At 42.7% G+C, this 17075-nt stretch overlaps 1 protein-coding gene across 5 annotated transcripts in view; it reads right to left on the bottom strand.

Moving 5' to 3' along the window:
• Stx18 (syntaxin 18) overlaps nt 1-17075 on the bottom strand; it is a 124035-nt gene that overhangs the window by 52752 nt on the left and 54208 nt on the right. For all 5 annotated transcript variants that reach the window (XM_077803360.1, XM_077803359.1, XM_077803358.1 and 2 more), the window contains exon 2: nt 6872-6939. In XM_077803360.1, the coding sequence (XP_077659486.1) occupies nt 6872-6939 (68 nt within the window). The remainder of the gene's footprint in view (nt 1-6871; nt 6940-17075) is intronic.

A 17075-nucleotide genomic window follows, 5' to 3' on the forward strand; every position in this document is an offset into this window, starting at 1 on the left:
CAGCCTCAGCAACTTAGAGAGGCCTTGTCTCAAAATAAAAAAATAAAAATAAAAAAAGGGCTGGGGGTGTGGTTTAGTGGTTAAGTGCTGCTAGGTTCAATCCCTGGCACCACAAAACCAACAAACAACTAGCACAGTTGCAGAATCACACCCTGAAATAATTACACTATTTTTTTCCTGTAAATTTCAATTATATTGACTCCTCTGAACCTCTTAAGTACTCCTAGTGATTATCACCCCCATTGTTGGCCAGATATAAACATGTCACACTTTGTGGGCCTTATGTCTGCACAGCTACTCAGCTGTACAGTTGTGGCCCAAAGCAGTCACAGACAATATGCAAACGAATGGGCTGGTTATGTGCCAATAAAACTCTACATGGATACTGAGATTTGAATTTCATACAATTTCTGTGTGGTAAAGTCAGAGTATTATTTTTTTCCAACCAATTTACAATATGAGGCTATTCTCAGCTGATAGGATGAGAGGACACAGGCAGGGCTAGGCCTGGTGTGGCTGACCCTTGCTGACCTCTGCCTAGAGGAAGACACTGCTGTTGGAAGATAAAATGGTTCTCCCAGATTCATATGGCTTTCAAGGGGTGCCTTGAGCTAAGCCAACGTTCACAGCATCCACCCTGCTCGATGCCTTTTCAAGGCAAAGGGAAGTTAACAATGGACTTGTATAAAAGGTCTCTATGACTGCATCTTTAACCTAAGTTGTCAGGTACTAAAAAAAGGAACTGGAAACTGACAGCTTTATACCAATTCTGTAAAGCTTCCACAAGCCACTGTAGCTTCCATTTTAATGACCTATTAAATTAGTATTTAACTCTAACAAAAGAAATTAAACATTTACACTGCCATCTAGCGTTAAACAAATCTTTTAACTAAGAAGCTAAACATAAGATTTTCTTCGTTCTATGCATCAGAATAATTGTTTTAATGTGTTCCAAAATAATAAAAATGAAAATTGCCTTATATAAAGTTTAAGTAGACAAAGTATCAAGGCTTATTTTAAATTCATCTGGGGACTGGGGATGTAGCTCAGTGGTAGGCCAGTTGCCTGTCATGTACGAGGCTCTGGGCCTGACTCCCAGTACTGCAAAGAAATAAAAATAAAAAATAAAATTCACCTGGGATATATTATTTTCTCTGTTGGAGTATTTATATGAAGCACTTCCATGTTTGCATCTACTGATGAAATTAAGAAAATGCAGAGGATTTTTTTATATTTTCAAATTTTGTGAGAGAAAGGTTTTTCTTTCTTTCTTTCCTTTTTTTTTTTTTTTTTTTTTTTTTTACTTTTAGATGGTACTCAGGATCAAACCCAGTGCTTCACATGTGTTAAACAAATGCTCTACTACTGAGCCACGACCTCAGCCCTGAGAGAAAGGTTTATGAAGTAGAAAATACACTTTGTTTCAAAATCCTAAAGAGATGCTCCTAATGATGTCATCTCCTGTGTCAAACTCATTCTTCCACTACTACATGACACATCTGGAAAGAAGTTCCCGTGGTGAGATGCTGCAGAGCAACCAGGAGGAAGGTGGCAAAGAGGACAGCTGGGATAGGGCCCCTCACTGCAACGTTATAGTGCATGCACAGGCCTGGACTCTACCCCAGAAGCCACTGTGGAAGCGATGGTCAAAAGGCTTTCTCTTTTAAAATCAACCTCGTCTTTCCAAATGGTGTTTTCTCCACCTGTTCAATAAATAGTCACTGAGTGGCAAACTGTCTTTTGCATCTCTGAATTTCACAAGAGGGCAGACGCTGTCTCCATAGGACTGTGCGAGGGCTACCTTGAACTCCATTCCCTCTTTCCTTTGGTTACTGGGCTAACCCCCACTCTTCCAGATCTCAGCTCATGCTATGGCTTCTCCAAGGACTCTTTCCCTGACAAGGCCGAATTCCTCAAAGTCATTCCTCTCCTCTATTTTTGCAGTACCTATCCTATCTGCAATGCTGCCCGTATGTATGAATCCTTTCACAGCTCTGTGAAGGTAAAGGAGCACCATGTTTGTCTGTGCTCACTATTTTATACTCCATGCCTGGCACAGTGTATGGCATGGGGTAGATAGTAAAGATCTGTAGAATGAATGAAATGATGAATCAATCAATCAATCAAACCTCGGCACTGTCAAACACACAGTATTAAGAGTACTTCACCCAAGAAGTGTGGTAGAAGAGAACATGGAGAAATAACTCTTTTACCAGGCTCATGTGAGAAGCAGCCTAACAAAAGTACAGAAAAAGAGGTACCAGACTTCAGAGGTAGGGGAGATGGCTTTCAGATAGGGCCTGGGAAGCTTTGGGAGAAGGTGGTGGTTAGAAGTGAGGCTTTCAGGGGAACAGATGGATGCATGAGATGCACGTAATGAATCAAAGAACAAAAGGCAGACAAATGGGTGAGTGAAGGCCTGGAGGCACCAACGCCTCTGAATGCAGCCACAGGAGGAGCGGATGGACGTGTGGTGAGGTGTGGTGAGGTCACCAAGAAGTATGGACATGTCTGCAGGCAAAGAGAAGGGATCTAAGGAGGAGAACTGAATGATCACATCTGTGATGATGACTGTAGCTGTGCCTTCAGGAGAAACAGGGAGGGAGGGACAAGGAGCAGGGGTTCAGAAGAAACAGATGAGGCCAGTAGCCAAGACTGCACTAAAGCACCTAGAGGGAATGGAAGAAAGTGGACAGAGCCACACGTGGAGGTGGGACTGCCCACGTGGCTTATAGGTAAGACAGTGGCAAGTGGAACTGAAGGAGCCTGTGGCTATGCCATGCTGGAAGGCACAGTGGTGAGAGGACACTATGAAGGGTAAGAGAGCAGTGGTGAAGTGCCTGGCTCTGCCAGACCACTAAGCCCTGGCTCAGCAGCTGCCAGGTGGTGGTCTTTAGCAGGTTCCTTCACGCCTGTGTTTCAGTTTCCTTCCTGTCAAATAGGCTCAATGACAATGTCTCCCTCACAGGGCTGATGTGAGGACCAAATGAGATGAAATACTAATAGTGCTCAGCAGAGTATCTCACACATAGTAAGCACTCAGGAGGGGCAGAGAGGGGCTGAGTGTGTTGGAGGTAGGTAGATACACAGATGATGACAGGGTCAATTTTTGTAATGCAAAGTAGAGACAGACAGGACAAAAGGGTCAAACAGAGCTCTGGAGTTCTTTTAGGAAAAGATGGAAGAACAAAGAGGCAAAAAAATGGAGTAGTCAGAGGAGCCCCCAAATACAGTGGGTCCTCCTCCATATTTATCTATGCATTCACACAGGATTCCACCAACTATGCACTGAAAATATTCAGATAAAAATAAGTGCAGCTGTAGTGAACATGTGCTGACTTGCTTTCCGTCATTCCCTACACAACTCACTGTAACAACTATTTACATATCATTTACACTGTATGAGGCATCATCCATAATCCAGAGATGATCCAAAGTAAACAGGAAGATGTGGGTAGTTTATAGGCAAATTCTATGCTATTTTACGTGAGGGCCTAGAACACCCATGTTCAGGTTTCCTTGAGGGGTCCTAGAAGCAATCCCTTGCTATGGACAAGCTATTAAGTAATGGCAGTAAAGGGAATAAGGAATTTCTCAAAACTGATGGTGGTCAGCAGGATCAAAGGCTGTAGCAAAGTGGAGAAATGAAAAGGGCTGTTAAGGTCTGCACCGTCATTATCATTAGAGAGCCGCATATTTAAAACACTAATTCATACTTTATTTCTCTACAGTGGTTAAAAAGAACAGACCATCCAACACCACATGCCAGTTACTCTGCAGCCCTATGCACTGCTAATGAGGCAGCAACACCACTTCGCAACTGGTAATTTATCTCAAAGTTAAGAACACACCTGCTGTGTGTGTGACCGGGCACTTTCACTCCTAGGTATTTATTCTAGGGAAATGTACACATATATGCACAAAAAGCCTTGCAGAAGCTGCTCACACATAGCAGCTTATTCATAATAGCCTGAAACTAGAAACAATCCAATTTTCCCTGTTAGTAAATGAATAAGCAAATTGTGGCAATTTCACACAACAGAATATTTCAAAAAATAACTAATAAAAAAGAACAACTAGTGATATTCTCAGCAGTATATTGTGTGAAAGAAGGTAGATACACCAAGAGTGTACTATATGACTCCACTTATACTAAATTTGAGAAAAAGCCACCAGCTTTACTAATTAAAAAGCATATATGAGCTCTGGGAGAAAAAGTCTCAGAAAGTAATGAAAATCAAGCTCCACTGTTAGGATCAGGGAGGAGTGAATGGTGAGGAAGCAAAGGATCAGGTACCAGGGGTCAGTGACCTATAGCCAACAGGCCAGATCCAACCCACAGGCTTGGTTCTATACAGCCAGAGCTAAGAAGCACTTTTTACATGTTTCCAAGGCTGTATAAAAATAATAAGCAAAACCAATAAAAGAAAACCAAGATGAATGTGAGATAGCATATGTGACCCACCAAGCCTAATCCACTTCCTATCTGGCCTTTTACAGAAGGTCGGCTATTCCCTGATGCAGACTTTTCCCCCAAGTCTGGCATTGGATTGAAACAAAGTGACAGTGCACATGGCTTCAGGAGGAACAAGGTTAAGTGCATGAGCTGAAGGGAAGAAGAGAAAAGAGTGTGATCATCAAAATTAGAGGGGAATCAGGAATGCAGCAATGATCCAGAAGCAGTCGGAATGATGAGATGAGGAACCCAAGTTGGACAGTAGGACAGCAGAGGAGAAATAGGTACAGCAGGTGAAAAGAAGGTAGGAGGCAGAGAGGCAGGAGAGAGAAGTCCTACTAACACTCTAAACCTCAGAGGAGGCGGCGGCCTCAGCGGGGGCAGTCCCGACCACTCTGGATATAAACCACCGCCTTCCTCAGCAACCCTAGGTCCCATAACCTGACTCTACTGTGTCCGTTCCACAGGACCTAAGTGCTTGTCTTTGTTAATCCCTAGAATGCAAGCTGCAGAGAAGCAATATTTGCCTTTTTTATTCCATTATGTGCCCTAAGAATCTAGAATAGTACCAGGCACTGAGCATATATTCAACAAATATTTGGTGCATGAATTAGTTAATTTGCATAGATTGAGATGGGAAGACATTGAGAACATCAACACAACTGAAACTGTGGGCCAGACAGTTCCTTCTTTGTCCTCAGACATTGCCAAGTGTCCCCCACAAATCAGCTGTGGTTGAGAACCAATGGGCTCATCAGGGACCTTACGTATTTGGCACCAGGGATTGAACCCAGTGGGGCTTAACCACTGAGTCACATCCCCAGCCAATTTTTTATTTTGAGACAGGTTCTCACTAAGTTGCTGAGGCTGGTTTTGAACTTGTGATCCTCCTGCTTCAGCCTCCTGAGGCACTGGGATAACAGGCATGCACCACCACATCGGGCTCATCATGGACTCAACATGAGTTCATTCATTCATTCATTCATTCACTGACATATATTTAGTTAGTACCAAGTATGGGTGAGGCACTATGGAAACAAGAATAAAAAGCTGACAAGGTCTCCAGTCTCATAAAACTTAAAAATTATTCACAAAGATAAATAGTAAACTATGTTATTATTATTGAATAATCACAAATCATGCTTTGTCATGAAAAAAATAAGGTACAGAAACAAACAAAAACTCCCAGGTCTATTTTATAAACGGTGGCCCAAGATGGCGTCTCAGAAGATACAGCATTAAAGCTGAGCACTAACTTTTGAAAAAAGACCACCATGGGAAGAGGAGGAACAATACCAGCTGCCTGTACCAGCATCAAGAACGGGCAGGGAGACTTCCAGGAAGGCTGGCACGCTCACCACCATGGCAGGAGCAGGGTGTGAAAGAGACGAGAACAGGCAAGGCCAGGTGTGGAGGCTGCTGCTGACAGAGAGCAGTGGGGCATTCATGCTGGGTCTCCTTAGGGGTGACTAATCCAGGGGATACTCCAAAAGGTGATGGCTGCCAAGTAGAAAGGGGACCTAGCCAGAGGAGGAATGTGATCATGAGTTACATTAGAGGCTGAATAAAAGTACTTATAAACCCCCCAAAATGAAGGCCAAGTCAAAGTGAGCTTGTTGATGTCTCTAGCAAGTGTCAGAAGCCTGGGAGAAGGACAAGGAAAGAGGTCATGAGGACTGAGACTGGAAAGGGCAAGAAAGGCCTGACACAGTGAAGTGAAGGCGTAAGATGGAAACATGCTCACAAGGGCACCACCCAAACAGCAAGGCCAGTGTCACAGGCTGGGACAGCAAAATACAGGCAAAGAGAGCCAAGCAAGAGCCTTAAAAACCTTGTCCCTCCTCAAGGTTCAGGTGATACAAATACATGTGCTCCCAGTTTTATGTACTGCTCTGGTAAGAAATCAGAGTATCACATGCTAGGATGTAATGGCACCCATGGAGATAGAGACCAGAAATTATGATATCACATTGCTGTGGGAACACAGGCACAGCAGCTGTGAGTTTTCTTCTGTTCTGCACATGTTCTTCCACTGCTATACTGATCTTCCTCATTACAGCTCTGAGTTGTCAAGAAGTGAGGACAAAAAGCTTAAAAGGGCCGGGCATGATGGCACATGCTTGTAATCCTAGCGGCTTGGGAGGCTGAGGCAGGAAAATTGCGAGTTCAAAGCCAGCCTCAGTAAAAGCAAGGCACTAAGCAACTCAGTGAGACCCTGTCTCTAAATAAAATACAAAATAAGGCTGGGGATATGGCTCAATGGTTGAGTGCCCCTGAGTTTAATCTCCAGTACTCCCCTGCACCTCCTCCCAACCAAAAAAAAAAAAAAAATTAAGCTCAAAAGGAACATAGGAACAGAAAAGAACACAGCCGTCCAAATCCAAGTCCCTCCCCCCGCCCCGCAAATGCACTTACCTGTAAGCATTAATGTAATCTTTCCTGTGTTCCAGAAGAAAATCTCTCAGTTTGCCAATATGAGAAATCTAAAATTAAAAAAGAAAGGAGTTCATTAGATTAGATAGATTACACTAATGCCATGAAAATCAAATTAACAGAGAATGGAATGCAGCCTGCAGAGAATGGGAAGCTATGAACTGAGCAACTTGAGGTTTTAGTCATGCAGTTACTGACTTGCCAACATCCCTGGGCCTGGTCTCCTCTCTTATGAAAAGTTCCTTCCTTCTACCTCTCATTACTGTGATCTATGACACTAGGAACAGGTGCTCTCTAAGGAATACAGAGACTAGCTGAGATAACTCCTGTCTAGGAGTTATCAGACTGCAGGAACTGTGTGTCTTCTATCTACAAGTAAGCATTTCTTCTCTCATGTGTTGCAGGAGATGGATTCTAAGGGTGAAGTTAGGTGTATAAGTAGGGCCCATGATGCTACAGGGTTAAAAAAAGATCTGGGGGAATGATTATCCCTGTGCAGCAAATCTCTGTTTTCCCTCTGATTTGCTTCTATGGATGAACAACAAGATACCAAGTACAGGTACAAAGCTTTGTGCTCATGCTGGCCAACTCCTGCTGCAACAGAAACCCACTCTGGAGCCTCTACCATGTTCCATACTGTGTGTGGAGCTCAGAATTCAAAATTAAGTAGAGGCAGGGAGAAACTGGAATCAGAGCTGCCAGGGACTGAAGTGTTTCCAGAAGGAGAGGGTGATGAACTGGAGGTCTGCTCTGTCCTCTGGCCACTGATCCAGTCCCCACTCACATTCTCTGTACTCCTGCCAAACACTTGTGCTCTAGCCTTGAAAGGTCTACTGAATTTTCATTTCTTCCACACATAAAGTTTTCCTGTCAAGGCTAACTCAAGCCAATTTTCACTTTGCTTTCAACTTAAAAGGACTTCTACACACCACCCACTTGGCACACTCAATTACATGCATCCACGTACTCTGACTTCACTTTTACACACGTGCCTCTCTTGGGACATTATGAACTCTGCAAGGAGGGGTTGCACAGTGTTCCCTGCAATTCTAGGCACAAGAACAAAAGGTGATCAATAAATATTCATGGAATGAGGGTATGTCTAAATATCAAATAGTACTTGTCATAAAAGAAGCATTCTCAGTTCTGGAGATAGGCTGAACTTGCAGGGGTTCAGTTAAATTTCCTGCATGGTCTAGACTATTTATTATAAATGTGGTTCAGACAGATGCCCTAAGACACTTAAGAATATGGACCAAAGAAAACAAACATGGCTAAAATATTTTGTGCTTATTTCACAGATAAACAACACGTTGTCTCTTTTTCTTCCCAAGAGCCCTGCTGCATATCCTGATTATCCTGGTCTTACTAGCCAGTATGGGAAGGCCAGCCTCACAGAAGCTAACTGACTCACCCAAGCTCATACACTCAGTGGCAGAGCTTGAATTCAAGCACAGGACAGTCCGAGCTGCCTTCTACACAGTCCTGCTCCTATTTTCCACTTAAGCTGCATCATGGAATCTGACTTTATAAGTTTGTCTGGAAAAAAATTTAAGAGATGTGCAAGCAATGTCTGACTACACTACATACAAGCTTCCATCAAGTGACTCTTCTTCAATGGTTTCCATTCCCTTTCCTGCAATCCCTGCTACCAGGGGCCAAAAATTCTTTAGGGGCCTCTATTAGGAGCCAGGTAAACCACATAAAGGATTGAGCAAGGGAAGCAGGTAGATAGGATACATGGGGTGAGGTCTGCTTTCCAAATTCACAGCAACCAAAGAAGCAACTCTGCTAGCTGATTGGCTAAAGGGCCGCTGAGGCCTAACCTCAAGGCTTAACTAATGGCAGCAAGTCCACTCCCAGCCCTGGCACTTAAGGCCTGTGGAGAGCTGCCCCTGGGCTGTGTGGGACTGTGTTGTGCATCATAGCCTAGTGACGGGATAGTCTGGCACTGGGAACTTCCCATGACATCCCCACAGGGATAGACCATCTGATTCAGGTGAACTTCCCCCACAAGCTCTGCCAAAGATCCCACACAGCACCTGAGATGGGTGTGACCTGCCAAGATGCCAATCAACCTGCTGACTACAAGACATCACCAAGCAAGACTCCGCCCTTGAAACATTATCCCTGCCTTTGATGTACCCACTTAAATAAACCACCAGAGCCATCTTTCCTTTGTCTAGTTCCAGCTCTTGTGTGGAATGGATGTATCAAGGGCTCTGCTTTTGTAAATATATTTCTGGCTTTTTATGTTTTGTTCTTCACTCATTATTTTAGACTTTTAAGTTTTCAGGCAGCTTACACCCTCCTCAGCAGGAAGAAGACCACCCCCCCGCCCCATGAGACACTGGCTGTCATCCCTTTTAAAGGTAGGTCCTTCACAGTTGGGTCCCAAAGTCCCCAGTTGTATTGGCCCTGCCACACTCCCTGCCAGACTCCAGAGTCCAAGATCTAGGGCTCCTGACTCTAGCAAGCTCAAGTGGTTCTCCTCCCTGGGATAACCCATGGCCATTCTCTCCAGGGCAAACCCCTCCCCTTCAAAACTCCCGTTTCCTCTCCACACCCATGCCACTCCCAGCTACAGCCAGATCCCATCCATGATAAAGCACTGCCAAGCATCTGTCTCAGCACCTAAAAGCTCCTAGAGAGAAAATAGTCCTCTCTCTCCCTAGACATTGTCAGACTGAGTTCCTGGTACAAAGCAGAGCCTCGGAAACATTTACTAAATGTTGAATAAACAGTGGATACTGAATAATCTCAGGAGGATTATACCTACTGTGAAAGGCAGAATAATGCTTTTTTGGCCTTCCCTTCTCCTGAAAGATGTCCAACTCCTAATTCCTGGAAACTGAATACATTACATGGCAAAGAGAATCAAGTAGCAGATGAATTAAGGCTGTTGGTCAGCTGATCTTAAAATAAGATGACTATCCTGGATTATCCAGGTAGCAAGGTAGTCACAAGGGCCCTTAAATGCGGAAGGAGGAGGCAGAAGAGAGTCAGAATAACATGCGTGCCTCTAGTTGCGGGGAGGGCAAGGGGATCGATCCTCCCCAGAGCCCTCAGAAGAGAACACAGACCTTTTGAAACCAGATTTTAGTCCAGGGAGTCACCTTTTGGACATCTGAACTACAGAAGTACAAGATAATAACTCTACATTGTTTTAAGCCACAAGTTTATGATAATTTGTTACAGTGGAAATAAGAAACAAATACATCTACTTAGAGCCTTAATCACCGTAACAATATTTTTACGAATCATAAAACTTTGCATAAAATGTTTTAAAAGGTCCAAGGAATCTACTACATGGCTGGATCAGCTGTCCTTTGCCCCTGCTACCCATTTTTAGTTAGTTTGGGTCTGCAAACTAGCAGACCAAATGGTGAAGGGATGAGCGCCAGGAACAAGAAGGCCCATGGCATCTGATAAAAACACAGTCGCAAGCGGTTTCAGTTAAAGTGTAACAAAATGTGATCCCAGCTTCAGGTGCTCTGTAATGGCAGATTTTGATAAAATAAGTTTATTAAAACAGAGTGAAGGCTGTTTAGGATTACATGGAATTCTTGGTAAATTAAGAGGTATTAAGTAATTACTGACTTAATAATTCATCAGTACAGTAACTCAAACTTAAAAGTATGCTGTATAAAATAATATTTTAATGCCAAGAATGAAAAGAAACATAGGAGCATTAAGATTTCTTTAGACATTTGAGAGCTCTGAATTTCTATTAAATTCCTAAAATCATGTACCAAAAAAATCGTAACAAATCAATGACAAAGAAAAAAGCATTGTATAACAGGGTCATCTTTACAAAACAGGATATGACAGTTTAATCGCACACTACCATCATCTTTACAGAGATTTTTGGCCAAGTTCTGATCTGTTTACTATTAGGCTTAGACCTACTTTTTAGAATTAACTGCTGAAGATACAACATTATATTTCACACAATTCTGATAAGCCCCTTACAATTTTCAAATTTTTAGAGCAGCTGAACACTTGTATGCTTTGATTTTTAATGATTCTACATATAGTGCTAGTTTCGAGTCACATGATAAAGTAGAAATATTCGTACACTTAAGAGAATGCCTCTTTTAAAAGGAGAAAAAAACATTCCAGTGTGAAGTTTGGAAGGGGATCAGAGAAAAAGAAAGTACATTTTCCCTTTAAAATTAGTGTTCTTACAATTGAGATGCCAGAGATGGAGAAAAAGGAAAGCACCATTGGTGAACCCTCGGTGGGACCAGGCGGCTGACAAGATGCCAGGGCTAAGTATAGGGAGTGCTCGTAGCAAAGGGACACCCATGTCACTGCTGTGTACCTCCCTCTGCTTGGAGAGCTGACACCACTGCTTCAGGAGAAACTCTGCTCATTCTTCCAGGTTCACTTAATTGCCACCTTCTCCTAAAAGCTTCTTGAACACCTCCCTTTTTGACACCTGTTTGCACTGTCCAGATTACATGACAAGTATTTATCTGTGACCCCTAGCAAACTTTAGTTCAGCTCCTGAGGTCAGAATCTCTGTCTATACATTTTTTTTTTAATCCCCTACAGTTCTTAAGTGTTTAAAAACAAGGAAAGGAGAGAAAAGGGGAGGGGTGGGGAGGAAAGAAACCCAACAAAAAAGGCCTCACGATCTGATGGATCCTGATACACTGATGGGATCAAAAAGATCTAAAAGGTATTGCACATTCTACACCCAGATATCTGAGTGAACAAGCAATTGAAGAGGGACAAGACACCTATTTGTGCAAATAAGTAGTTCTCTCCAAACTGCAAGGGGTATTCATAAGGTACTGCCAGACCATGTACAATCTACTGAGACTTCGGTCTGATGTGCTTCACAAAATGATCATGTGCCCCGCGAAGTGGACCATTTTCCACCTGACTGACAGTCTGTTGTGGAAAAGAGTTTTTATCACAGCTGTGGTTTGATGGCACTGCCCCTTGATATTAACTATGTCACCAACAGAGGATGGGTATGGACAAAGACTAGAGAATCCTGTATTTCTAACACAAACTGTAGTTTAAGATAAAAATTCAAACTAGCTAAAAGAGAAAAGTAAAAAGGAAAGGGAATGAATATTTATTTTATATCTCCTGTGCCAGTCACTGCCGAGTAGGTTGTTTCATTTCATTCTGACCATGACCTGTGGAAACAGATGATTTTCTTAGTGGGAAGGAACCCAAACTCTGAGAGGTGAGAGGAATGATAGAGCTGGAACTGGCCCCTACCGGTGCTGAGCTGGCGTGGGCTCTCTCAGTGCCAGCATTAATGACATGCTGGTGTTTTCCAGTTTCCTTTGGTGTTAAAGTCATTTTAATGCCTGCTGGGTATTGTTGTCGTCATTTCACTGGTCAAATAATTTCCCACTTAATATTTAATGATATTAAGAAATTATGATGAATTTTCATTTAGGTATAAAAAAGGCATTATATATTATGACTATGTTTTTATTTATCTTTTTTAGCTTTAAATTCCTTCTCTTTTTGAGATAAGTACTGAACAATTCATAAATGAAATCATATAATAACTGAGACTTGCTTCAACATAAGATGGGAATGCAACAGATGGAACAGGATCAGCGGTTTCAGCAGTGAGGTCACTGCAGATGGGCACACATGTACCTAGAGGTTCCTTCCACTATTCTGTATACTCTAATAAACACTTGAAATTTTCCATAACAAAACACAAATAGTTTTCAAAATCATCCATGTAGAACCTTCTTACTTTTAACACTTTTAGTCATTTTGAGGCATATATTTTCTGCTACCAAACTAGTAATAATCCATACTTAAACCAACAACTAAATTCCAACAACCTCTAGTTATTTATTTCTACATACTTGCAATCTTCACTTACATTCGATGAAATAGGATCAATGTCACTTTAAAAAATCAATGACAACAAAACCTTTGGTGAGTTTACTCTGAGGCTGACAGTTTCTAGAGCTCTGTATGCATTAGTTCATCTACTCCTTCCTGCAACCCCAGGGTGGTGGTAATGTTATCCTATATATTCCATACATGAGAAAACTGAGTCAAAGAGGAGTCCCTTGCTTGGGCACCCTGGGTTGAAGTCTGGATTGAAGCCAGGCAGTCTAAGTACCAGGCTTGAGTTCTCTAGTGCTATATTCACAAGGAACATGACTAGGACCTGGGAAAAGCAGTCAACATAAGCAATTTCAGGCTGCTTTCTTCCTCCAGCAACTACAGCCAGCCACACCTTACACACTTGATTTACCCACAGAGATCAGTGCTTACCAAGAACCAGCCACAAGTATGCTAGGCAGTGCATAAATTACTCCACACATACACAGTCACTCCCACTCCCATCCCTCGTAATAATCTCATGGCTGAGACATTACCTACTATACTGCTTAAAAACTGAGGCCCACGCACGGTCACAAGGTCATTAAGTGGGCAGAACTGGGACTATAGGTCTAGGTGACTTAAGGGCAATGTTACTTATTCTATACTATGCCATCAAAAGATTAATATATTATTAATATTTTACCTATCTAAATTTGAGAGTTTTTTCATAGAAATATAAACTGGGTTTCATGTGGGAGTATTTCTGTATGCTGATTTAAAAAAAAATTCTTTGCTTGCTTAATGTGAGCAAGACTCTGGGTTCAATCCATAACAAAGGAAAAAAATTTAAACTACAATGGATATAGAAGGATCTGCAATAAAGGTATGACTTCCTAACCAAAGCCATCTTCTCCCAAACTGGCTACTTACTGTTCCCTGTGTTTGCAACACAAGACTCAGAATTGGCAAGGTCACATGGATGCTAAGAAGGTCCACACAAAAACAGGATGGCCAGAAAAACTGGTAGGACAACGTGAGCAGTTCATTTTGAATATCAATCATCAAGACACTTCAAAAGATGATTTCAACATGTAAGGAAAGAAATATACAGAATTGGCTTTCCTGCTACAGCTCCTCTATATCTGTCCTTTAACCTGGGATTGAGTATAGGGCAGAAAAGAAATCCTGGGTAAAAGACTGTGTGGGGCTTGGGACACTGCGGGCCAGGAAGAGAAATAAATAAGAAATATAGAGGGTTGGCAGGATTCAGGGTGGGATCCCTGCTGGGTCACCCCCAGTGGAAGGAGTCCTGACGCCCTATGTGGAGGGACCTGGGCTACTCTGGTTCTTGGCCCATCTCCCAACCTTTCCTTGCTCTTTCTCTTCCCGAGAAAGGAGCCAGAGGACATTTGGAGAAAAAAATGAGCTGCTGCACTGGCCCCCGCCCCTCGTCCTGTTCTCAGATCAGCCCCACAGCAGAGAGGATGTACTCCGGCCTGCAGTCCACCCAGAGTTGGCCAAAAATCTAAAGCCAGGTTCTCTACTTGGCCTTTTTCTCTTCTGTATTTTTCTTTCAGGTAATTCCAACACTAGGCTGAGAGGAAAGGACTATATTTTATAAGCGCCCCTAAATTTTGACAACTATAATTTTGAGCAAATTGCTTAGTCTCCCTGGATTTCAATACTAAAGGAAGGGGGGAAAATTGTTTTTTTTTTTTTAAAAGTAGTAGTAGCAGCACAAGTTAATGTTAATTCCCTGCACATCTCCTCTGCAGCATGCATCAATTTAAATGTTAGGCATCTATTCCCTCATGTACTTCTTCAAACAACCACAGAAAGTAGGTCCCATGCTCACTCCATTTTGGATGAGAATACACTGAGGTAACTAACGCATTACGTACAAGTTGTTCAAAATAAATGGAAGACTGCCTGACTCCCACAGTGTCTGAGTGCCTCCAACCTCCACAGGTCTACCCGTGGAGGTGACTTTGCCATTTAGCCTTAGCATGATCACATCTCTAAGGGCTAGTTTTACCAGAAGTGTAGGCAGGATGTACTGAGATCAAACTGATTCAGGTGAAAGGCAGCATACTCAGCCCAGGGTAGCACAGAATTGACGCCACTCTAAGCAAGTTAAACTCTACAACGACAGGTTTTTCACCCCCTTCTTTCTCTGAAGATAAATCAAATTCACTTTTCACTGGCTACATTTAAAAAAGGCTAATTCTCCAAAGCATCAAGACACTGAAATTCTCCACAAATTGATTATAAAATACAAGCAAATTGACTATAAAACAGCAGCAATGTGGGCCCTTTATTGGAGGCATTTGGCAGGGAGAAAAAAAAAAAAAAAAGACTCTCATGTTCCTGTCCTCACACACACAGAGGTTCTAGTAGGAGGGTCCAAACAGAAACAAACACCCCAAAGTGTACATATGAGACATCTGGTCACATAGGTGCATCTGCTGTTGACAAGGACTCAGCACCAGGGACTTATGACACAGGCAGTTTCCCACAAATACGTTGTTTGGTGAGGATAAACCCAGGCAGAAAGGAGGCTGGCCAAAGCTCTTGCCCAAAGTATGGGCCACGTGATCCACTGTGTACACTACATGCCGTGCCTAATTAAAACGGAACACACAGGAATCCACAGGACTGCTTGTTGAAACACTAATGGCCCACTTGAATCAAATGTATGAAATATGATATGTCAAGAGCTTTGTAATGTTTTGAACAACCAATAAAAAAAATTAAAAAAAGAAACACTAATGGCTCTCTGGGTATGACATGGACACTGCTTTCTTAATATTTTTTGCACTTTGAGATTTTCCTACATTAGTATTTATAATATTTGTAAACAGAAATGTTTTAAAATCTTCCCACATACTTCTCAGTGCCCCCAGGATCTAATTCCTGCTGCATTCTCCAGGCACAAAGCCCTTGCCACTGCCTGATCCTAGGCTTCTGATTTGCTCCTGCTCATAATACTCTGCTCAGGGATCACACTTGGAAAGCCTTCACCATTTCTAGGCCAGTTTAGACCCTCCTGCAAGTGTATTGATTCCAGAGGTGTCACAATCGTATCTGAATTGTTTTCATGTCTGATACTGCTGTTCAAGCACGCGCCCAAAGTGACTCCTTGATTCCAGAGGTGTCACAATCGTATCTGAATTGTTTTCATGTCTGATACTGCTGTTCAAGCACGCGCCCAAAGTGACTCCTAAATTTTTGTTTTTTGAGACAGGGTCTCACTAACAGGGTTGTCCAGGGTGGCCTCAAACTGGTGATCTTCCGGCCTCAGCCTCCCTGGTAGCTGAGACTGCATGTGCTGCCACACCTGGCTCCTCAGTAATTATTTAATGCTCCAGATGGATTTGATTTTTCTAGCTCCTTCAAGAACTACTAAGATGGGAGATAGACTACAAGCCCGGCAAATCAGCTGCATTCCTCCCACGCTCCACTAGGTGGCAACGCAAGAATTAGAGCAGCAGGGATCAATAATATAAGCTTGCTCAGAAATGTCACCATTCCCCCCTCCCCAAGGTTTTAACATTTCTCTGGCTCTTTCTTTTTGGTCTAGAATCAAGGATTAATCAAGGTTAACAGTTGTGCACATGCTGAGGCAGAAATGACCTAGTTTTACACATCCTTGTGCACTCTGGATGGGTCCAGGAAGATTTAAAACCTTGCACTCTAGGCAGAGTCCACACAAAGGGAGCTCCAGAGCAAGGATGCCATCTGCCATCCCAGGCGGCAGGCCCAGCTCTGTTTATGTGTGTCACCCACACAACAGCTTGGCTAGCTGCTCCTTCAGGGGGACTTTGTAAATTATAAGCAAGATAAACTGTAAAACAAAAGACTGTGCAAAACGGTGGGATTCTTCACAAAGAATGGCTGCATTTTAACTGTAGGGCGAGTTCAAAGCAGTTGACAAGTGTCCTTTGCTGATCACAGCAGTGGTCTGACTTGCACCCCCTCCCCTTCCAGAGGCGATAGGAATTCTGTTCTGCTGGCACTCACAACACTTCCAACAAAGACCTGATTGATCATGAAACACTAAGTATGATTTGCATAATTTGCCTCTGCAAGAATCAAGCATTGTTCAAGATTAAAGAGACTCCAGTAGGTCCCTCTGGCATATTGTAAAAAGTTCCCTGTAACACAAAATCATTATTTTTTCATTCAATCAGTGGACACAGCTTGCTGCTCAGTTTAGTATGCAGCCAAAGGCGCAGCCAGAACAACCACTGCTGTACAAACGTTTGCCAACTACTGATAAGCTGAATGATTTTTCACAAGGATCGTGTTCCCAAGTTTAATTTGGAGTCCACTAACTACATTCCAAATCCACTCCCTTCAGCCTTAATTG

Source organism: Urocitellus parryii, chromosome 10 (genome assembly GCF_045843805.1).
Source record: "Urocitellus parryii isolate mUroPar1 chromosome 10, mUroPar1.hap1, whole genome shotgun sequence".
Taxonomy (NCBI): Eukaryota; Metazoa; Chordata; class Mammalia; order Rodentia; family Sciuridae; genus Urocitellus; species Urocitellus parryii.